The sequence below is a fragment of the Tasmannia lanceolata genome, unplaced genomic scaffold, assembly GCF_043159265.1.
Source record: "Tasmannia lanceolata isolate RefF3 unplaced genomic scaffold, GAP_Taslan_0.1 ptg000003l, whole genome shotgun sequence".
Taxonomy (NCBI): domain Eukaryota; kingdom Viridiplantae; phylum Streptophyta; class Magnoliopsida; order Canellales; family Winteraceae; genus Tasmannia; species Tasmannia lanceolata.
In genome coordinates this window covers 58,461,817-58,485,030 of record NW_027518680.1, presented here as the reverse complement: position 1 = coordinate 58,485,030, position 23,214 = coordinate 58,461,817, and the positions used below count along the sequence as shown (strand labels likewise).

At 38.7% G+C, this 23,214-nt stretch overlaps 1 protein-coding gene across 2 annotated transcripts in view; it reads right to left on the bottom strand.

Moving 5' to 3' along the window:
- EMB2773 (PHD finger family protein) overlaps window positions 1-22,559 on the bottom strand; it is a 62,905-nt gene extending 40,346 nt beyond the window's left edge. Inside the window, exons 1-15 of one of the 2 annotated variants that reach the window (XM_077367136.1) lie at window positions 22,125-22,559; window positions 19,706-19,815; window positions 13,157-13,293; window positions 12,981-13,080; window positions 12,644-12,900; window positions 11,156-11,263; window positions 10,848-10,959; window positions 3,609-3,705; window positions 3,310-3,496; window positions 2,494-2,925; window positions 1,531-2,063; window positions 1,231-1,441; window positions 1,099-1,149; window positions 846-1,004; window positions 590-757 (exon numbers count right to left, since the gene is read on the bottom strand). In XM_077367136.1, the coding sequence (XP_077223251.1) occupies window positions 590-757; window positions 846-1,004; window positions 1,099-1,149; window positions 1,231-1,441; window positions 1,531-2,063; window positions 2,494-2,925; window positions 3,310-3,496; window positions 3,609-3,705; window positions 10,848-10,959; window positions 11,156-11,263; window positions 12,644-12,900; window positions 12,981-13,080; window positions 13,157-13,293; window positions 19,706-19,815; window positions 22,125-22,366 (2,904 nt within the window). In that variant the 5' untranslated portion in view covers window positions 22,367-22,559. The remainder of the gene's footprint in view (window positions 1-589; window positions 758-845; window positions 1,005-1,098; window positions 1,150-1,230; window positions 1,442-1,530; window positions 2,064-2,493; window positions 2,926-3,309; window positions 3,497-3,608; window positions 3,706-10,847; window positions 10,960-11,155; window positions 11,264-12,643; window positions 12,901-12,980; window positions 13,081-13,156; window positions 13,294-19,705; window positions 19,816-22,124) is intronic. The other variant, XM_077367135.1, reaches the window with a different exon arrangement.
- Between the last annotated feature and the right edge of the window lie 655 nt (window positions 22,560-23,214).

Here is a 23,214-nt window from a genome sequence, read left to right as displayed (position 1 = left end):
CTCAAGGTACCAGAACAAAGTGGGAGAAATGGTATAACAATACAAGGATTGGTGCATAAGATAACCACGAAGAGATTTCAGCCTAAAGAGGAAGAAGTCACCTTCAAAAGCGCATCAGTACATATTAAGAAGCATTTAGGAATGTGTCTGGTACAATCCTCAGGATTCATCTCATGGAGTGGCATCCCATTTTTAATGATTTCAGGGGCTCCCTTTCAGGGATGCACTATTGCATGGTTATCTGTTTTGAGGCCGTTGAACCAGCTAGTGAACAAACATTCACTCAGGGCCTATTTAGTAGGAGGAAAGGTCTTTCCACACATAAAGGGCTTTCCCAGGAAAGTATTTTTCTTCCCATTACTTTCTTAGAAAACCTTTTAATTAACCATTTCAAAAAAATTATGAAAACTTTATGCCTGGGAAATATTTTTCCTCTTTGGATGCTTGTTATCTAGAAAAGGAAAATGAGCACATCAATGGTCAGGAATTTCTACACAAGGACCCATAGCATGGCTTTCCATGCAATATAAAAAAAAATGGTCTCATTGAAAAAATGGAACGAAATTCATTTCATGGCTATGGAGCACACCTGTATGCTAGATTCTTCATCACTGACACGAGAAATGATCTCAATGCATGCAATCGTAGATTCTGAAAAGTTAGCATTGGAAGTACACATATCCCGTATAATTTTGATAGCTCTTTTGCGAACACTGACTCCGGTATCCTTAATCCGCTCAGCGACCTTTTCAAAATACTAAAAATCCCAAAAAAATGAGAAATAAATAAATAATTGAAATCCTTTTTTCCACTGCTGATGTAGAGAGTAAGTTTAATTTAGATACCTTCAAAGCAACATCAGGATGCGAGGCAATATGCCTACCAACAAGTTCCAACGCAGCTTCTCGTACAGAGATAGCAGAGTCGCAGAACCTTCCTTCAACGGCACATTGGACACGTTCGTCACACAGTACCTCCGGATCGGCTTCAACTATTACACTAACCTATGGACAAAAACAAAGTAAATGTAACTTCAATAATGTTCTCCATCTTATTTGACAAAAAATATATTTTGAAAGAACACGGGATTTTAATTACCGCACGTAGTGCCTTGGCCCTTAGTACAGGAGAGCCCTCCCTTAAGCTTACCTGAGATCAATTTTTTTGTTAGTAAAAAAGATAAAATTCGCGTAAAATATCAAATGGAGAGCAAGCAATGAGAGTATTTACCAGAAGTAAAGAGAGAATTTTATCAAATCCCCTGGTAAAAGATTTTTTTTGCCCCAATGCTAAAGATACTTTTTTAGCTGATTCCCTTGTCAACAATGAAGATATGTTGCCAAAATCCCGCACGATTGCTTTTGATTTGAGCCTACCAAGGTAGTACAAGAATTTATCTTGAGACTTGGGATCATCTTTGTACCATTGGCAAAGATAAAACCTGCACATTGTTAATGCGTCAATAGAATCCTTGCAAATATATAACAATTATTTCAAAAGAACACAAAAGGTGCCATTAAATTAACAAACCAGCGAGCAAACAGATGTACATCATCCGATGAACCAGCTTCCTGAAGGTAATTCAGAAGCATTTGTTGAACAATTTCCAATGTAGTAATTGCATCTGGATCTTCAGATGAGCTTTCTATCATACGTGGATTCTTTATTGTGTCATTATTGCATTGTGACTTGCAATATGACTTTAGAGCAGTGAGTTGTTTTTTACAGAGGCACAACTGACAATACCAGCCACGAGGAAGGATTTCCTTTCCTGTAACTCCCATGCAATCTCCATGAAAGCGTTTTTGACAACCTTGACAGACGATCAAATTTTTCCCTCCTCTGCCATCAAGACAAACGGAACATATATCTACTTGGTCAGTGGGAACATCAGAGTGTCCACCAACCAACTCCTGTATAATCCAAAACCTATCCCTGCTGCAAAGGACAGCATCACGTTTCAACCTTGCAGCAACTGTTCCAAGAAGGTCAATGGCCATGCAACGTGTAGATATATCTTTACATTTCAACCCAGCATTCTGAAGCAGTAAGATGCAAAAAACCTGCAAGTAACTCCCCATCTAAGTCACAAATATCGTTCTCGGGAATGTCTCGGCAAGAGAAAATCTCAGGATATACTATTTTGTTTTTTTTTTTTTTTTTTTGGGTTTATATGGGAAAAACGATAAAAATAAAAGTATTTAAAAAATATATAAATTAAGGAAAATTATAAAATATCATTAAAATACGGTAAAAATATCATGATAATATATAGTGGTAAATTAAAATATAGCTATATTTTTTAAAATTCTTGGGATTATATAGGGATATTGTCGTTTTATCAAAATGTCGTGATAAAATCGCAATATTTTGAAAATATCAGAGATATTTGTGACAAAGCTGTCCATTAATATCATTCAAAAAAAAAAAAACTCCCAATTAACATGAAAACACTATAATAATCTCAAGAAAGTTTAAGTCAAGCACGGTCACCTCAAGTAAAAGAGAAGCCGCAGGATACTCAGGTAAGTTCAAAGTTGCCAGCAAATCCATAATAAGGTTCTCCATTGTAGCTTTCAGTTCAGACATATCTTGAGTTTTTGCGGGACTAAATCGCTGGAGAATGCTTTTCCAGAAGAGAGCACATGCCTCTGTGGCAGCTTCACGACATTTGGTTGGGTAAGTGGCATCAATTGAGACCTCTGAGGTGGCATTACCACTTACTGTCAACCTTAATGCTTCCGGAAGGTCAGCACTGCACTGAACCAACTGAATTAGCAATGCTGTTATCATCTGAATCTGCCTTTGTTCTTCATCAGGTAGATGGTACGATCTGAGAGCATGTTTTGAGATGGGCAACTTTGAAAGCAGATGAAATGTTTCATCAATCACAAAATTCCTGTGGTGTGTATATGAAGCAAATACCTGTTGTTAAGAATGACATGTCAAACCGAATAAACACAAGGATTGAAAATAGACCCAAGTAGTCAACAAGGTTTTAAATTTCGGTTTCGGTTTCGGACATAGCCGAAACTGAAATTTCGGCCAAAATTCGGTAAAAAAAAACAAATTTAAAAGTTGTGCCAAAATTTCACCGAAATTTCAGTAATTTCGGCCGAAATTTTGGAAAAAAAAAATTAAAAAATTACAATTTCCAAAATTTCGGCCAAAATTTAGAACTCTTGCCGAAATTTCGGCTTCATGTAGTTTCGGTTTCTATCCCAATCGAAATCGGAAATTTCGGTATTTCGGCCGAAATTTAAAACCATGGTTGTCAAGAACACACTAATAAAATAGAAGAATCAATACCCCGCAAATCAAATTGATAGCCTTCAATTGCAAGAGTTGAATATTATCAACCAAGAAAGTTGAGAAGCAGGTCTTCACTAATTGTAGAATGCAACTATCTGATAGGCGCTCTATCGACAACAGATCCGTAAGAAAACCAAGAATGGTGCAAAGTTTTTGAAGTATGGCATACACAGCTGCAGAAACCCTAGCAAAAAGTGTAACATGTAAATTCAGAAAACTCCTCGATTTGGATTAATGGATGACCTAATCAAGGTAAGTCAAAGTCACAAACAATCAGGTCATAGCAATAACCACACTTGTTCCCTGTTGCCTTCTTCATTTTAACAGTCCTAGAATTACGGCGTTTCTTGCCCACTGAACCATAGTCAGCATCCGCCTCTTCATCCTCGTCACCTAATAAAGGAGAAGTGAAATAATAGGCTCAGTGCTCTCACGTATTTTGTAAGACTAACAATTGATATGGAAACAAACCAACAAGAAAAAGGATGAAAATGGTAAACAGAGTAATAATCTATGACAGAAACATCTCTAAAATACAAACTGAAAAGTGATCATTATGAGTTTAAAAAATAAATAAATTCAAAAATATTCAGAATTATTTTGTGTTGCTAGTGGACCATGAATACTGGTTGCCAACGCATCCACCACACCACCAACATCAAACCAACTGAAGAATGACAAACAAATTGGATACCAGGAAATATCTATCAGGTTCAATGAATTATTGTCCGCTATTAGCCATGTCCAAAATATTCACCATTGCAGTCGGCCAAATAAAATTTTGAACATTCCTAAAACATACCAACAATGAAATTGGATCTTGAGAAGCATAACTAAAAATTATAAAATAAAATAATTAAACAACTAAAACTCTCAAAAAATTAAATGTAATTTTCTTTTTAATGATAAGAAATTCATTAATAAAGAAGAGGAATAGGATACAAAGCAAAGCCGACCGAGAAAGTCAACCGAGAGTAAAAATAACAAAAAAGCACAAATCAACAACTCGCCGAACGTGACCCTTAAGAGGGCAGAAAATCAAGGAGCTCTAGCTCTTGACGCCCCCACTCCAGCTCTAGCAAGACTATCTTTCTCTGCATTAGTGGACCTTTTAACATGCTGAAAGACTACCTCGGAGTCTCCCAACCGATCCCTGATCTCATTGAACCACCCAACAAATCTCCAAGGGGTGGGCTTATTTCCCTTCAACCACTTAATGATGTTAAGTGAATCGCCCGCCAAGATCACCTTCTCTAAATCAAGAGATTAGGCAAATCTGATACCCTGTAAGGCCACTCTGATTTCCGCCTCATTAGAGTCTGCCACTCCTATCAGACCTGAAACAGATCATGACCCCCGCCTTGTCTCTTAGGAGACCGCCAATCCCTGAAGGACCAAGGTTACCTAAACAAGATCTGTCGAAATTAATTCTAAAGCACCCAGGGGGCTAAGGACTCCCCATTCAGGACCACCTGATTCTTCACGTTCACTGCTAGAACACACCACCCTACAACCATACAGAGATCATAAGCCGAGATGAATCTAAATTCAGGGAGAGATCTAGCCCACGAGATGACTAAAGAACAAGCCATAGTGGAAATGAACTGATGACCCTTTTTCACTCCTTTAAAAACTCTAGCGCTTCTCTCCTTCCAAAGCGACCAAATCGTAGCCAGCAGAGAAAATAACTTCCATAATAATTTGCCTTTCTGATGCCATGGGCAGACATCCCAACAATCGACCAATTCCACCAACTTAGAGGTTAAGTTCCAATACAATCCAAACCCCTGCAGGGTCCTCCACACGAATCTAACAAAACTACAGTGCAAGAGAAGGTGATCCCCCCCCCCCCCCCAACTCTATACACAAAGCACGGTGATCCACTATCAACATATTCCGACGTCTAAGATAGTCAACTATTTGGATCTTATCAATGATCGCCGTTCAACCAAACGCACAAACCCTGAGGGAAGCAGAGATGCTCCATAGTTTGGCTGCTTGTAGAGATCCTGTGCAGAGAGTGAGCTGAATATAGAAGGACTTGACAATGAATTCCCCTGAAGTGCACCAAATCCAAACCCTCTTGTCCACCCCTGAGCGACTAATGTATTGTAAGTCTAGGATTTTTAGTAGAAGAGCAACCCTCTCTAGCTCCCAATCACAGAAGTTTCTGTGAAAATTAAAATTCCAGGCAATACCATTCTCTCCGTGCACCATATAGTCAAGGTTTTAAATCTCGGTTTCGGTTTCGGTTTCGGTACGAAATTTCGAACGAAATCTTGTAAAAATTTCGGTGAAATTTCGGAAACCGAAACGTTTCACCGAAATTTTACCGAAACAAAACGTTTCGGCCGAAATTTCCGAAACGTTTCAGCGAAGTTTGGTACTTTTCCGACTCACCTTGAATTTCGTTTCGTTTTCCACCGAAACCGAAATATTTCGGCCGAAACGAAACGTTTCAGCCGAAATTTAAAACCATGCATATAGTCTGAAACCCAGGCCTCCCCATCAACTGCAATCAAGAAAAGATCAGGAAACAACTCTTTAAAAGTATCCTGACAACACCACCTGTCAAGCCAAAATCTAAATCTATCCTCGGAGTACACCCTGAAATGAATCCCATTATTAAACTTAAACATGAGCTTCAAAATGTCCCTCCACACTGTCACACTCACACCCCTCTTCTTGAATTTATCGTCAGACACCCAGCTTCCAGGCACTGCTCCATATTTATGTCCAATTATGCGGACCCACAAATGTAGACTTTCCTCCCCAAATCTCCACAGCCACTTGCCTAGAAGGGCCATGTTTACCTCCTTCAATCATCTAATCCCCAAGCCAGTCAACTTAACAGGATTGCAAACTTCCTTCCATTTCACGAGAGCCATTTTCCTTTTATCATCCGCACCCAAGCTGCCCGCCCCCCCCCCAAGCAAAAAAAAAGAAAAAAAGAAATCTTCTTTGAATGTATACAATACGCTTCACTATACTTATCGAGCATCTGAATCTTCATAGTTGATAAATCGGAATATTGGCCAGTACCGCTTTAAAAGAAAAAATTACTTAAAAAATAAGAAACAATTGTGTGTTAGAATTAGGATAAGAGGAAGAAAAAGGGAAATGGAGAGGTTGGAGAGTCTCCACTAAGGAGCTCCCATGTAATATGATGAATATATAGGCCCAACTAGGGCAACAAGTGTACAAAGACTATAATACCCCTCGCAATACAAGTAATGACTAAACAACCCTATAACACTCTTCAACACTCCCCCTCAAGCTAGAGTGTATATGCTATGGAACTCCAACTTGCTACAAAGAAACTACAACAACTTAAAATACCAACACAACAAAAAAGGGCAATACTCTCATACACACAGCTAGCTTGGTACAACACTCTCCCTCAAGCTGGTGTGGTGAATACATGATGAAAAACATAACAAAAAGATAGCAACGACCACAAGAGTACAACAGCGAGATCAACAGCTCCCCTTGAAGCAGCAATACGGTGAGAGTGATAACAACAAGACCTCCCCTAGGAAAGATCCTAGGGAAGAAGAAGAGTCCATCTCCATTCTCTCCATCTCTCTCATTCTCTCGTTTTCCCCCTCTCGCAAGTCTCTCTCACGTTCCTCTCTATCTCTCTCCATGATCTCGGGTGAAACCCTAATTTTCCTTTTTTTTTGGTTTGCCGCAAACCCACCTCACAAATCTCTCTCTCTCTCTCTCTCTCTCTCTCTCTCTCTCTCTCTCTCTCTCTCTCTCTTGCGTAAATTTGCGCATTTGCGCTAAACCCACCCTCCCATCCACCCTTTGCGGTAAAACCCAAACCCCATACGGCTTTCGTAAAACCATCCCCCCTCTTCTAACTTGGCATCAACCCTCCTCTCCCTCACCACCCTTGTTGTAATCCCTATATCCCCAGATCCTATTCCTTACACCTCCATCCGCATCCCATTGAAGGAAATCTCCATCCACAATCCCTTGTTGGCGTATCTTCATCCATTTTTTTACTACCCTAAACCTCCATCCAAAACCCCAAAACCCCAAGATCTCAACCCCAAATTCCTTTTCCCATCCCCAAATCCCATATCTCAACCCCAAATCCCTTATTCTTCCCTTTCTTTCTCTTTTGAATTCCCATTTGAGGAAGAAATCTTCTTCCCAAATCCCTTTTGGCATCTCCAAATCCTAAATCTCCATCCAAAACCACAAATCCTTAACCTCAACCCCTTCCTGTGAGTCCCTAAACCCAAGCCTCTCTTGTAAATACCATTTCTCAATCCATCCATCTTCCAAAACAAACAAAAAAAAAAACAAGAAAACCCAAAAAGATGCATTCTTGTATATTCTTTTCCCTCTTTTCTCCATTCATACCCTTGTTCTTTCTTTGTTATAAATCCATAAATCCCTTTCTTTTTTGTTTCCAAATCCATACGTCTCTCTTTCTTTTCTAAATCTTTGTCCCTTGTGAAAGAGTTCTTTCTAGTTCTTTAATCCCCTCCTTTATGGTTTAAATCCCCTCTTTCTTTCTTTTTTGAACCCCATACCCCCATTCACTCTATCCACATTTTGTCATCTCTTTGTTTTCTCTCTCTATCTTCTATGGCATTTGTCTTCATATCAAAGGTGCACACCAAGTGTTCGATGAAATTTCCGAGAGAGGTGTGGTACCTTAAGAGTTTTTCTTTTCATTGCAAGTTGAAGGCCTTCAGCCTCAACTTGAGGGGGAATCATGTAGACCTCATATAGTTCTATGGGTAGTTGTCTTGTTGTTGTCTTCTTGTCGTCTTTAGGTTGATGTAGTTTCGCCCTATTGTTGGAGTGTTGTGATATTGCTATGCCCGCATGATGTAGTTTCGTCCTCATTGTTGGTTGGTTAGTTGGTTCTTTGTGTTGCTCGTTGTCTCCTTCCGCTTGGTGTTTTATGTTCTTCACCATTCTTTGTCGGTTTGTAGGATTGGTTAGTTCCTTCTTCGTGTTCTTCGTTGGCTCCATCCACGCTTGGTGTTTCTTGTTAGTGGCTTCTTCGTATTGTTAGTTCTTCTCATTGTTAGTTGTTCCTTCGTATTGTTGTTGGTCGGTTCCTCCTACATGTGTATGTAGTTCTCTTGCGTAGTTTTACACATTCATCATGGTTTGCGTTGCAATTCGCTTGTTATTGTCCGGCTATATGCCCGATCATTAGCTTTGCTTTTGGCCATGTCTCTCGAGACAACAGTGTTCCCCGTCGTTGGTCAGTGTTCTCTCCATGCGACGGTGTCCCTGTCGTTGATCGGTTGTCTCTCCAGGCGACGGTGTCCCCCGTTGGTCTTGTCTCTTCATGCGACAGTGTCCCCCGTCGTTGGTTGGTTATCTCTCTCCAGGCGACGGTGTCCCCCGTTGTTGGTTGGTTCCTCTCACCCTTTTGGTGGTGGGAGTTCTTCTCCTTCTATTGGCGTTGTGCTACTCGGCTGATGTCTCTCCTCGTAGTACTTCACTGATACTCATGCGCGCGCCTTTGGTGTGCCTATTTTGCTCGATGGATTGTTATTGTTTCCCTGTCGTGATGCCTCCGTTCGATAGCTCGTGGTATGCAGATTAGTTCGCCGTGCTCTGATACCATGTGAAACTACCAGTTACCCCAAAAGCTTAAGTTGTTGGAGAAGACGTTATTTAATCTTTTATACTTTAACAAGAGAGATTATTCTAGTACACAGGACATATCTAGTGCTGATCATATTGAAGATGCATTCACAAAGGGCTTGACTAGAGAACATGACAAACTTTATTAACAAGGTGAATAAAAAATCAACTTTTGTGTGTGTGTTGTTTGGGGGATGGGGGGGGTACCAGGATATGTGAGTGTAATTTAGCCATCTGATATGTTCTAGTCCACCCCACGAATACAAACAGAGAAATAGTTAGAAATACAAAAGGACACATAACCAAATAACCCTATCAAGGGGTAAAAAATAAAATAAAACTCTAATTCATGCTTCTGTACCCCATCCCTGGCAAGTTTGTCGTGCGATCCTGTTTGCAGTTCGTCTCACATGCATGAAAGTGGAGGAACCTATAGATCTGTCTTAATTCTCATCAAATAAGCAGGCGAATCTCCAAAGGGGAACCAAAGAACCTTTAAGCCACCTGATAACATTAAGCGAGTCACACTCCACTATTATTTGAGCTAAACTATTCTCTCCAAATACATTATACCTTGATACACAGCCCTCACCACTGCTTCATTACCAAATGCAAGCCCAATTGGCCTAGAAAAAGCCCAAATAACTTCCCCCAAAGAGTCTCTTAGCACACCCCTAATACCAGCTGATTGGGGGTTGCCAAAACTAGAACCATCAAAGTTTAGCTTCAACATACCATTTGGGGGTGGCTGCCAGAGTTGCACAACCGAATGACGGTTTTCCTTGCTATTACAAATAACTCTCCATCCCTCCCATAATTCAAATGCCGAAACAAACCGGAATAACGGAATAGATTTAGCCCAAGCAATAGTTAGTGCTATTACTTTGATAAACAGAAATTAGGAAGATTTGGCCACCCCTTCAAATACTTTGTCATTTCTTTCTTTCCATAACACCCACATGGTGGCCAACAATGAAAGCGACCAAAGCACCCTCCCTTTCTTTCTCCAAGGAACCAACGACCAACCTTCAAGCAATTCTTGAATGTTAGCAGGGAAGACCCAATTAATCCAAAAACCGGGACAAAATGCCACCCCATACCTCCCTGGCAACTCTACAATGGATAAAGATATGGTCCACTGATTCCCCTGCCTCTACGCATAAAGCACAATGATCCACAATTAGCATCCTATGGGCCCTGAGAAAGTCCACCGTTTGAATCCGTCCATGAAGCGCCGCCCAACCGAGCATGCACACCCTCGGAGGAGCTTGGATTTTCCATACTCTTGCTTCAATTGGGAGCGCAGGACAAGGAACCAGTTAGTTGTAGAAAGATTTGACAGTAAAAACCCCGATAGAGTCCCAGATCCACACTCTTGTCAAACCCAGATGAACTGATGTATGTTCCTTCTAGCAAGCCCGGTAGAGTCCATTCTATTTTTTATTTTGAAAGATAATCAATTACATTATCTTCCAGACGAAAGTTTGAATCATCTAGAATATTCCATTCTGGTATATAAAATGGAACAAAATTGGAAACGAAACAGTCCAAAGACCCAAACACAATCCTAGGCCGTTTCGATAGTTTTGGTCTGTTATGATCATTCCGAACGTTCTGACCTACTTCTAGTTTTGCTTCTTTTATTTTCTATTTTTACCCATTTTAGGGTTGGGTTCTAGTTTGATATCCTTTCACATTCCGAAACAAAAGAGAAGAATAAAGTACATCAAAACCTCTCATTTAATGCTTCACGTGCGAGGTTTGACAATCTCAATGTATACTACTCTAAAATTTGATTTGATAGTGCATTTGAACAATAAAAGAGGAATATAATTTTTCTTTATGAGCAGTAGAATATAAGATAGTATATACATGAAAATATCAAAACTCCATGAACAAGTGAGAAACCTTACCATCAATTACACCGTTTTCTCTTGGTCTATGAAGAGCACGGTATGATGGATCACAAGCTAACATGCTTTCCATGATATGATGCCTTGACAAGTCTATAATTCTTTCGATAATCTGATATTTAGTACGTCATCAAAATTGAGATTCAGCAACAGAAACTCTTACGACACGCGCGATAATCTTACAAAAACATAAGCAAATTGAATAAAAAGCAGATGACTGAGAAGAACATTAGGAACAAAATATAAAAAACACACTATCACCAGTTTAATTAAAGCAAGAAGAAGTAGACAAAGTAGCAGGCACATACTTCTTCCTTATAGAGCTGTTTTGGCATATCATGGTGAGTCATAACTGCTAAAGCTGCATGTGTGGACTCCAGAGCACACATAACCAATGATACAACCTCTGAATCAGGCTGAAACAGAAGAACATTTATCAAAAGAGAGGAGAAACCACAAGCTTCTCAGCTATTCAACATTGGATCCTCACAGGGTAAAAAAGACGGTAGAAATTAAGCAATATACAGTAGAACATTAGCTATGTTCAATTATGGAATTGAGCAGAACCAACATTTAAACTTCAGTGGTGCAAATATACGAAGAACACATCTGGAGTATCTGTAACAGGATATGGAACTCAATGAAACTTTAAGGGGTGCTCTATCTTCTTAGGGAATCTCCAAGTGCATCCCAGCCATTACCATTATACATGTGGCACAACAACTCGCTGAAAAGCTTGTAAATACACTTAAAACAGAGCATGCCTTTCTTGCTTCAATCATCCATTTGCAACGAGGTGTTTTAATTTGCAATATACGGTAATAATATTAGCTTCCTTTTCTCTGAGATGTTTTAATTTGCCAAAAGATCTCACCGAGGTTGCCTATAAAGTTAATTTTTTAGTTCAATAATTAGTTACATGACAAATTTCTTATCCAAGAAGTCGAGATCAAGGGAAAAAAACATCAAAAATTGAAATCAAGAAATGAAGATTCAAGATCAATAAACCATTATTTGAGAATAACTGAAGATAATGGAACACAATGTTTGAGAACAACTAAAGATAATGGAACTCAATGGCTGGAAAAAGACAGAGACTTGAAAAGCGCAAGGCTCCGTTCCGTTGCATCACTTGACTAGGAAAGGAAACGGGAATGACATGGAAAATGGAAAGGAAAACTCATGATATGGGCCTTTAGTTGTCAAGAAACTGTAAAGAAAATCAACAAAAAAAATGCAAATGATGTGGTTAATTGGATATAAAATATACAGAAAATTTACTAACTTTAATCTACACATTGTGGGGCGCCCACATGTGACTATGTATACATCTAATATGGGACCCACATAGTAGAGACACTCCAAAATGTTTCTAAAATTCACATGGTATTTGATCTAGAAATGAATTTACATGGTATTTGATCTAGAAACAAATTGAAACCTATGTCATTGGACACATCAGAATGGACAGCATCCAATCGAAAACAAACAGGGCCAAAATAATAACAAACTCAATAGGCTGTAAATGTAAGCAGGTCATCAATAATCCACTGAAAAGAACCCAGTCACGTATGGAGGTCACAATGTTGAATAATACTTCCCCAAAATTGAAAAAACTGATCACCATTTCAACATGTGAAAAATAATGTATCATCTATCATGTGAAAAATAATGTATCGAGCATAATAATGTCCTATCACCAAAAGCTAAAAAAATAAAATACGTAAATATTTTGTCATAAAATATTGCGGTAATCTAAACCAAAAGGAGAATCAAATAGAACATGAATGACTTACATTTTCATTTTCATCCACGGATAAAACTTGTCCATGATGAATCTGACGATCTAAAACATTTAGAAGTCGTACGAGAGCATCTACAGGAATCAAGTGTAGGATTTTCTTTGTACGGATGGACATTATTTGGTTTACAAGCAATTTAATATCGGAAACAGGCAGAGATGGTTCCTCTGCTTCATCAAGATCATCTGTAGCAATTTCTGCTCTTCCACAGAAGTCCTCCAACATCTCACAAAATCCTCCAATGATGCCATCTGAAAAAGTAAATACCCGGGCACATATTAACACACATCAAAAACAAAAAACAAAAAAAGACCAGAAACCATGCACCGACCTTGAACCTTAGCTAGATCTGGCCCCATTGAAACAGAGGCATCACTATTTCCTTTTTTCTTAACCTTCAGTTTTATTGAATTAGAAGATGGAGGTGCATCCTGCAATTCCAATTTAGTATAGGCTTAGGCACAAATCAAAATCAAATATACTAGGTAGGGTAAAATGGATACCCACATTAACAAGATTCCCATCCGAATGGCCGATATGAAATCCTTCATAGCCTCTTTGAACTTGACTAATATTGGGTTCATTTTGTTCAAAGAACTTCTTTTCCGATACAAGATTATGAGAATTCTGTTTCTTAATAAGACCTGAGGAACTTGAACAATACAACGCACGATAAGCATACAAACTTTAGATTACTTTAAATATACCATTGTTGTATGAAAGATAAACCCTAAACAACAGAGGGGTTACATGATACCCTGAAATTGTAATCTGGCAATTCACTTTCAAACATAATCAGAAGGGAAGCTAAATATTCTTGAAAAAAAACAACAGATCATAGTTACTAGGAACGGGAAGCAAGGAAATGCCATGTAATTAAAGTCTGACAGTGTGCTTCGTGTCATTTGATTTGAATCATGTTGTATCAAAAAAATTCATAAGGTATGTATGAATCTTTGTCCAGCTTCAATCACACGATTTGAATGGCAAATCTTCTAATTTTATTAAATAGCGAAATTCATGGTTTTGCGCCAAAATGTGACCTTAAAACCCAATTATTATTTGTTTCAGATCCTAAGCCTCAACTGCTTTAGTGACCCAAAAAAAACATTTATTTTAACACTTAAAATGCATTTGAGAAAAAATAATGAATCAAAGATATAAAAGAAGCCACATTAAGTGCTAAGAGACTATCATTTCTGAATTCCTTCCCCATAAACTAAAATTCTCTATTGTCGTCATTATGAAATATACATACATCCATAATTCTCTCTTTCATGGGATGAAATGACTTTTTCTTCATCCATCTAGTATCCAAACAGTTTGTGGTTGGTTATCCGAAGTCTAACTCAAAGCACCTCCATCTCTATATAACCATTTAGCTCAAGTTATACAGTGTAAGAGTTGAGAGTTTTCAAAACCATTAACCTTAAGATACAGAAAACTCCATATGTGTCCCTTCAATCAGAATAGGAGTGAGAGGTGAAAGAAACTGATATTACAAGCGAACATTGTGCCCCAGTTTTTCAGACAATAAATTGTAATTGGGGTGTAATTATGGTAAATAATAGTTTGAACATTCAAAAATTGGTAAATATAATACTTTGAAGATGGTTGCCGAATGGAAAAAACCCGTTGTTTGACTGAAGCAAATTGTTGCACCATGCACAAGATCCCCAATAATATGCTTAAAAAACTTAAGCCACTTTTGGTACAACAACAAAAAGATGATGAAAATGATCTGAATGATATACGACCAAAAAGCCTGTTTTCCACTATAAAGAAAATGATCTCAATGAGGACGCACAAATAACAAAAGGACACATCACATTTGCACAAATTAATGATCCCCACATAAATTAAACCAAGGCTAGGGAAAATTTTAACAGGGTGTATTTGGTGTCATATCAAAGTGCCAACACTAGAAGTTGAATTCCATAAATTTGATAAAAATCGAGATTTTACGCATACACTGACTCAAGTTTACCTCACTCATCTCAATTTCTAACTTTAGAAATTCCAACAAACCTTCCAGCCTATACAAATCTCCAAAATTAGCTCCTCTGATCATTCAGAGCCACAAAAGCCCAAGTGCATTGTTTAGATGCAGTGGCATCTCAGTCTTTCTGTGGCTATTTGGGTTATCTCATGTAGTTGAGGGTATATTTGTCACTGTATTATATTAAATTGCCCTAATAAAACAAGGAAGGGGATGTGAGAGCAACATTATTCACTATATTATATTAGATTGCCCTAATAAAACAATCAAGGGGATGTGAGAACAACATTCACATTTTTCCCTTTCTTTTCTTCTCTTCTTCCAAACCGTAAATTCATCCTACTACTTTTTCAACTTAATATCAGAGCCACTGATTGAAGAAATTTAGAAGACCTACAGAGTGTTGTTGATGTCACCTGACCGCGCTGCTGACTTCAGCAACCATCCGGTCAAGGTGAACAGGTTGTGTCAAGGGGCTTTTTTAACCTGAAAAGGAATGCAGCCCCAGGGCGGACCACCAAAATTTTATGCATGCTAGTGAACATACATGCGGAGGGCAAGCCTCCTAGCCTCAAACACAAAAAAAGGGAAACCCTAACAAAACCAAAAAGGCATCAGGACCCAGGATACCTTCCACACCGCTCTTACCATATCAGTCCTTACTCATGAGGAGAGGATGGTTTTAAGATTCTCCCAGACCGGGTTTTAAACCCTGTTTTCCGTTTTTTCTTGATGCTACTGGGTTGCGGTGGAGAAGGGGATGAATCTTCAGTGAGATCATCCCAATTAGCTCCAAAACCTTCTTTGTCGTTTAGCATAGCAAGCCTGGAAGTATTTTCTATGACTTTTTCTGAGCGAGCCTGAACTCTTTCTTCAAAGACGTCCATCCCCTCTAGTAAACCTGCTCTAGATGGAGCTTAGATGGTGCTCCTCCGGCTGAGGAAGGGGCCCTAGGAGCGAGATGTTTGTGAACAATATGGGAAGCCAAGTGGCTCTTTCCATCTTCTTCTGTCCTAAATCTTCTATGCATCTTCATTGGATTCTGCCCCTATCAGTAAAGCGCTGCTTAAATTCTCTTCCTTATCACTATTAGCCTTTGTATCGTGTCCTCCCAAGTAGCCTCCTCAACTTTTTTACCAAATACCAATTCTGCAATCAGCACGTCAACTTTTTCCTTATCCAACAACAGTGCACTGCTTAAATTTTCTTCTCTTGCTCTGGCTATCAACCACTGAATTCTTCCTTCTTGTCTGACATCTCCTTGGAGTATCTCATTCGAAGTAGCAAGTGAACCAGTGCCATCAGGAGACACAGATCCCGAGCTATGAAGTGGCTTAGTCAAACGGATTGAAGCTGATTTGGAAGCCGGTGAGAAACTGAGAGGAGCAGAAAGTGCAGCAAGATGCAGCTTTCCTGCTTCTATTGGCTATTCCCTAGAAAGAGGCAGACTTGAGCCAGATTTACTACCTGTCTTTGTCTTTTTTCCCGGATACAATTTCAACAATTAGCTCATCTACTTTCTTTCATTCCACTGGCAAGGCATTTCTAATGTTTTCCTCTCCGGTTCTATTATGCTCCGTTTGGTTGCCGGAATTTTTTTGGTTCTTGGGACTTTTGTGGAATTTCCGCAGGAAACCCACGTTTGGTTGCTGGGCCCAAAATAATCCCAGGAACCAAAATAACCCCACACGAAACCCCAGGAAGGAAAAAAAAATACTCCCCAGGAACCACAAAAAAGCTTGCAGAAGAATTTTTTTTGTCTTCCCAACAGTTCAAGCAACCAAACAAAGCATTTTTTTTTTCCCACCATAGTCCGGTCAACCAAACATGGGATTTTTATTTTACCGGGATACTTCCAGGGAGTTTTTTTCCCACCAATCTCCCATGAAGTTTTTTGTTCCACAAAAATCCCAAGAACCAAAAAAATTCCGGCAACCAAACGGAGCTAGTCAACTTCTTTATGTAGATTATATTGTAGTAACTACCGATGATGAGATGGAGATTCAAAAGCTCAAGAGTCATTTGGGAAAGAAAATTGAGATTGAGGATCTAGGCAAGTTAAAGTAGTTTCTTGGGATTGAGGTAGCCTGTTCACAAAAAGAAGGATATTCCTATCCCTATGTTAGTAATCCTAGACCGTCTTAAATAGACAGATAATTTAGGGGAAAAGCCAGCTGACACGACCATTAAACAGAAGAAGAAAATTATGGGGTAGATAACAACTAGCTGATGGGGGACGCTTTCAGAGACTTGTAGTTCAATTGATTTATCTGTCTCACTCGTTTTGACATTGCTTATGCAGTGGGTGCAAAAGTCAGTTTATACATGCTCCTAGGGCCACACACTTAGAGGCAGCACACAAGAATACAAGATTCACAGTTTGAAATCATTTCCTAGATGGGGAATTCTATTTACCATTCAAAAAAAGAGAGAGATGGGGAATTCTATTTACTAGACATGATCATTTGAGAGTTGAGGTCAATACAAATGCAAACTAGGAAGGATCAGTTACTGACAATAGGTCTACTTCAGGCCAACGTTCCTTAGTTGGAGGGAACCATGTTAAGTGGGCAAAGGAAGAAGAAAGAAACACAGCCTCCCAAGAACAGCCCCTGCTGAATCGATATAAATTCTATACCTTCCAAATAGGAAGTTAAAATAAAGGATTCTTTAAGTCTTCAAGAGGTCTGAGGCAAGGTGATCCGTTATCCCATTTCTCATTTATCATAGTAGCGGAGACTCTAAGAAGGTTGATGGTCAGAGGAAAGGAAAGAGGGCTGATCAAAGGTCTTGAAGTGGGGTCTGGGAGTTTGGCGATCTCTCATCTCCAGTTTGCTGATGACACGTTACTGTTTAGCTGTCCTGATATGTTGCATGTAGTGAATCTGAAAGTGGTTCTCCGATGCTATGAGGTTATAACAGGTCAAAGGTCTAACTTCCATAAGTCCAAGGTTTATGGTATAAACTTGGATTCAGAAACAACACAGAGCTTGGCAGGGATTCTTGGGTGCTCTGTAGAAATTTTCCCTTCCACCTATTTGGGTTTGCCTCTGGGAGTGGGCAGACCTAAGAAAGACAGTTGGGAGCCGATCATTGCAAGGGTTGAAAAAAGACTTGACACATGGAAAAGGAACCTTGTCTCTAGAGGTGGCCGAATTACTTTGATTAAGGCGGTACTGGCTAATGTTCCTATCTACCAGCTTTCGATCGTGAAATGTCCTGTGAGTATAGCTCTCAAGTTGGAAAAAATTCAAAGGAGATTTCTATGGGGGGGATCAGATGAGAAGAAAGGAATACCACTGGTGAAGTGGAAGCAGGTGTGCATGCCTATCAAAGCAGGAGGTCTAGGTATTCGTAGAATAAAGGAGACAAACCAAGCTCTTCTAGGCAAATGGCTTTGGATATTTGGGGAGGAGGGTTCTTAGTTGTGGGCCAAAGTGATTGACAACAAGTACGGTTCTGATGTAGGGAAATGGGTCTCAGAAGATAATTTCAGTAAGAAAGGAACCACATTGTGGCGTGATGTGTTGCAACTCAAGCCAAAGTTCGCTGAAGGGATCATGTTTAGGGTATATGCAGGAGATAGGATAAGATTTTGGTGTGATAAATGGTGTGAGGATCGTCCTCTAATGGCTTCTTTTCCTAATTTATATGTGGCAGCAACAGATAGAACTGCATTGGTAAAGGATTGTTTCACTCGTAGTAACAACAGAATAATCCGGTCTCCTATGTTTAGGAGAAATGTTTTTGAAAGAGAGCTTCAGTCCATGGACAGGTTGTTGAAAAGTTTGGAAAAGTGCTACATTAAATCATCAGGGAAGGATAAAAGAATTTGGATCTGGAACTCGGGGGGGGGGGGGGGATTCTCGGTGAAATCCTTCTATCATCACTTAGTGCCATGTCCTGTGTCCTCCAAAGTGGCCAAAGTATGGACCAACCAAGTGCCTCCAAGAGTTTGTGCCTTTGCGTGGGCGGCCATCTTGAAAAGGATACAAACAGTGGATTTCTTGAGGAAAGGGAAAATGATAATCATAGATCATTGATCCCTATCTTCAGAGGCGGGGAATCAGTGGATCACTTGCTAGTGCAGTGCAAGGCAGCAAGAGAGTTGTGGTGTAGACTATTGTCGAGGTTCGGAGTTGCATGGGTTCTACCGGTAAACTAACTCAGTTGTTTGATAATTGGCAAATGTCTCCTTGGAAGGGAAAAGGGAAAATATTGTGGGATGTATCATTCCTTGCAATGATTTGGATTCTCTGGAAAGAGAGAAATGCTAGGGTGTTTAAAGGAGTCTCAAAAAGAACTCTTTTCCTATTCAACAAAATCATAGCACTCACAATATCTTGGGTTAGAACCATTCCAAGTTTTGCATTTGTGTCTGCTTATGATTTGTGGCATGGATGGAGAGTGATAGGCAAGGGTGTAAGGAATGAACCTAGAATAACCCAATCTTGGGAGCCACCCGATCAAGGGCTCTTGAAAGTCAACTTCGATGGTTCTAGTATGGGAAATCTGGGCCCATCTAGAATTGGGGGAGTTTTAAGAGATGACCAAGGAAATGTCATATGGGCCTTCTCGGGTCCGATTGGGGTGGCGGATGCCAATGAGGCAGAAGTAAGGGCCATTCACCATGGTATAAAGCTTCTTATGAATGTAGGCATGGAAAAGGTGGAAATTGAAGGAGACTCAATGAATGTGATAAAATGGCTCAATGGCAATCACTCAATACCGTGGAGGTTTGCGGCCCTTTTTGACAAAATTCAAAACCGAGTTGGAGAAGCTACTATAATAGCCTATTACGTAAAGAGGTCTGCAAACGGCGTAGCGGATAAACTAGCCCGAGATGGGGTTATCCGGGCAAGCGTGGAGCAAGTTGATTTTTTACCGCCGTGATAGTTTTTGTGTACTTTGTATTATTTTTGCTCTGTATATATTGTTATGACCTTCTCGGTCTCTTCCTTTTTATATTAATGATATTCACCATTCAAAAATAAAGGAAAAAAATTACATCAAAAAACATATCATAAAAACATTACATAGCTAAATACTACTGTTACCTGGAACTGAGTGCTCAAATGCTTCCGAATTCCATTGAAGAACTTCAGAGTAAAGGGCTGGTCTCTCTTTACAAACATCGGAAATATGGCTTAGATCATCTTTAATATTCCTGAAAATAGCACTTGAATTAAATTAAGAGCAAGTGAGGATAAAACAAAGATAATCTGCCACTACAACAATCGCCATCTTTAGAAAAAAAATGAAGAAACCCAAATTGTAAAGAAAGCTGCATCTGGTAAGAAAACAATGTTGACAATTATTGCTAAAATAGGAGTTTATTTTCTTTGGAGTTGTTTCTAAATAAGGATAGAGGTCCATGTGGTTATTTGTATAGATAATAACTATTATGGATAAATGGATCAAGATAATCTGCCAGCACAACAATTGCCTTCTTTTAGAAAAAAAAATGTTGAAGAAACCCAAATTGTAAAGAAAGCTGCATCTATGAAGAAAAAAATGTTGACGATTATTGGTAAAATTGGTGTTTATTTACTTTGGAGTTGTTTCTAAATAAGGATAGAGGTTCACGTGGTTATTTGTATAGATAATAATTATTTTGGATAAATGGATCATGTGTTAAATATAGATGGAATTTGAATAAAAAGGATTCCTTAAAGTGGAGTGCTGGGGGCTTAGCAAAATTCTCTTATATAAAAACGATGTTTATATCGTACATGGGTTTTGGGTTTTTTGTAGTATTGGTTGCAACACAAGGGATAAACATCTGCTCATATTTCATTTCAAAATTTATTTTCTCCCCATTCCTTAATATTTGTTAGGGATCATCATGCCGTGTGCTAGATTGATTGATATGCAATAGTGCATGGATTCCAAAGGCTACTTATGTTGTTGTATACAACAGTTGAGATGGATGTCAGAATTGTATCAGTTGACTTAAAGAGAAATTACTTCCAAAGCTAAAAATTTATTTGAAGTGAAAGCATGGAATGAATTGACATAAAATAAAGGGAAATGATATCAACACTCCAATGTTTTGATATCACACTCTACTAGCTAGTCTTTTTTTCTTTTCTTTTTTGAATTGCCTGTACCAATCCTCGAAACCTCAACCTATAAGGTTTAAGGAACGTTCCAAGCCATCGCGGCAGTGGAGAGAATTGGTTCTACTAGCTTAGCTTGTCTTTTAGTATTTAAAAGGCTGTCAACAGGTTATTACAGTTCCCAAAATGCTCTCACAAGCCCATTAAATACTAAAAGACAAGCAAGAAGAACATGGATATCAAAACATTGAAGTGCTGATATCATTTCCCAATATAAATAGTTAATATTTTAGATATATAGGCTTTGTTTAAAAAATATAGCCAGCAGATTTTGAATAGAAAGAGTTTTTTTAAGGACATTTAGGGGTTCGGGTATAATAGATGAAAGTACCGCGTACATAAAGAAGTGTGGGACACATATATGGTTATTTTTCATCTGCTTTTAGAGTTAATTAATGTGCTTTTAGTGTTTATTATTGTTTCTTCATAAAAATAAAAAACATCAAAGACATGAGAGAGCTCCATACTGTTTTCTTATTATATAGTGAAAATTGTTTTTTCATTCTCTTTTGTTCTTTTGTTCCTTTTATGAGTGTTGCCTAATAAAGCTTGTCTGAGCCCAATGTTTAGGCAACATATAGACAAAGGCAACAAATATACAGGAACTTAAACAAATATTTCCCTAGATATATGGTGTTTTGAAAAAATGATTGTCAGCAGAAACTTTAAGGGGCTGTTTGGATAAGTGGATTTTAGAATCCGGGATTTCTTCAAAATTGTAGCTAAGAGACAAGAGAAGAAGCGGACCAGCCGTCTGGTCCGTCATTTTTTACTCGTTTTTTTCTTCTTGCCCTTCTTTCCGTCAGCACGAGAGTAGCAGATCCTCCCATATTTCCATGTTTTAGAAATCTCAGGATGCAGGAGAGATTTTTAAAACCTGAATTTCTCACTTAAAATCCAAGAAACACTGTCAGGACAGCATACAGCTGCTGGATCATGAACCTTCGTTTACACTGTTTTCAAACTAAAAACCTGGATTCTAAAATCCGTGTATCCAAACAGCCCCTAAATGTCAATTACTTGCTCAATTATCAATGCAATAGAAAATGTTAGCAACAGAAAACTCTCTCAATCAGATTAACAAATAAAAAAGCAGCATCAAGATGAGCAATAGACAGTTTGCTAAATCAGGAACTTAGACAAAAAAATCCCTAGATATTCGGTGTTCTAAAAATGTGATTGCAGAACTTCAGTCAAAGACATAAGAATTGAAAAATACATTCAGCAAAAACTTTAAATCCCAATTACTTACTCAATTATCAATACAATTAAAAATGATACCTACTGAAAACTCTATCTATCAGCTTCACAGTCAAGATAATCAATAAACATTTCAAACAAGATTTTCAGAACTTACAAGTAAGCGACATCAGTTTCTCTAAGCAGATCTGAGATTTTACTCGCTTGAGCGATAATCTCCGGTCGATTGAGCGAATAATCACTACTCGGCTCATCAAAAAGACGGAGCTCCTGATCATGAGCTCCACAGAATAAAGGAAGCCATGGGAGAGGCAAGCAAGGAGCGACCTCTGAATGAGTCGTGTTTGAAAGCCTACAGGCCTTTTCATGGCCGAATCCTCGAAGATTCTCGTTCGACATAGATCAGAGGTCAATAATAATCAGATTAGGGCATCGATTGATGGTACTCATGGCAGGAAAATTCAAACGAGAAATTGTAGAATTTTAGGGGATTTTGGTTAGGGTTTGAGGGAGATTTTGAACTGAGAAAAAACCCTAATTAGAGAGCAATGAGGAGGAGAGAAAATAGGAGAAAGGAGAGAGAAATCGGGAAAATTTTGCCTGGCAGTGGGTTAAATAGTAAACAGCAGAGAAAGAGAGTTGAAAATAGATTTTAATTACGAAAATGCCACCACTTGGAGCTTTCTACTCAAGCTATACCGAGAGAATGGCGACCTGTAGGCGAGCAGTTTGAGTGTCTTAGTAAATGACTAAAATACCCTCGCCGCTTCTGATTCCGTTATTTGGATAATGGGTTGCCCCGGAGAACATGAACCTAGTTTTTGGTAATAAAAGGGTTCAGCGAGGCCCGTTTTGGACAAGAATTTTGTGGAAAAGTATAGAGAGGGAAAATATTTCTAAATTTTCCTACTTATTTTTACCCACAGCATAAGATGACTTCAACAGTTCAACCAACCTTATTCAAATTTTATTTAGAGAGACCCTCAATTTATGATGATATTGTTAGGGAAATGATTTATGAGCTCCGATGTTTTGATAAGGATTATTATGGTTCTCAAAAAACGCTTAAAGCCCTTTAAATACTACACGACAAACATGTGGAGCGCATGTTTATCCAAACATTGGAGCGCTGAAATCATTTACGTATTGTTAAAGTAGGTCTGTTTGGTTGCCAGTAAAATTTAAAACCTAGGAAGTTTTTAGTAAAATTTTCATCCCATCCCATGTTTGGTTGCCTTTTAGCACTA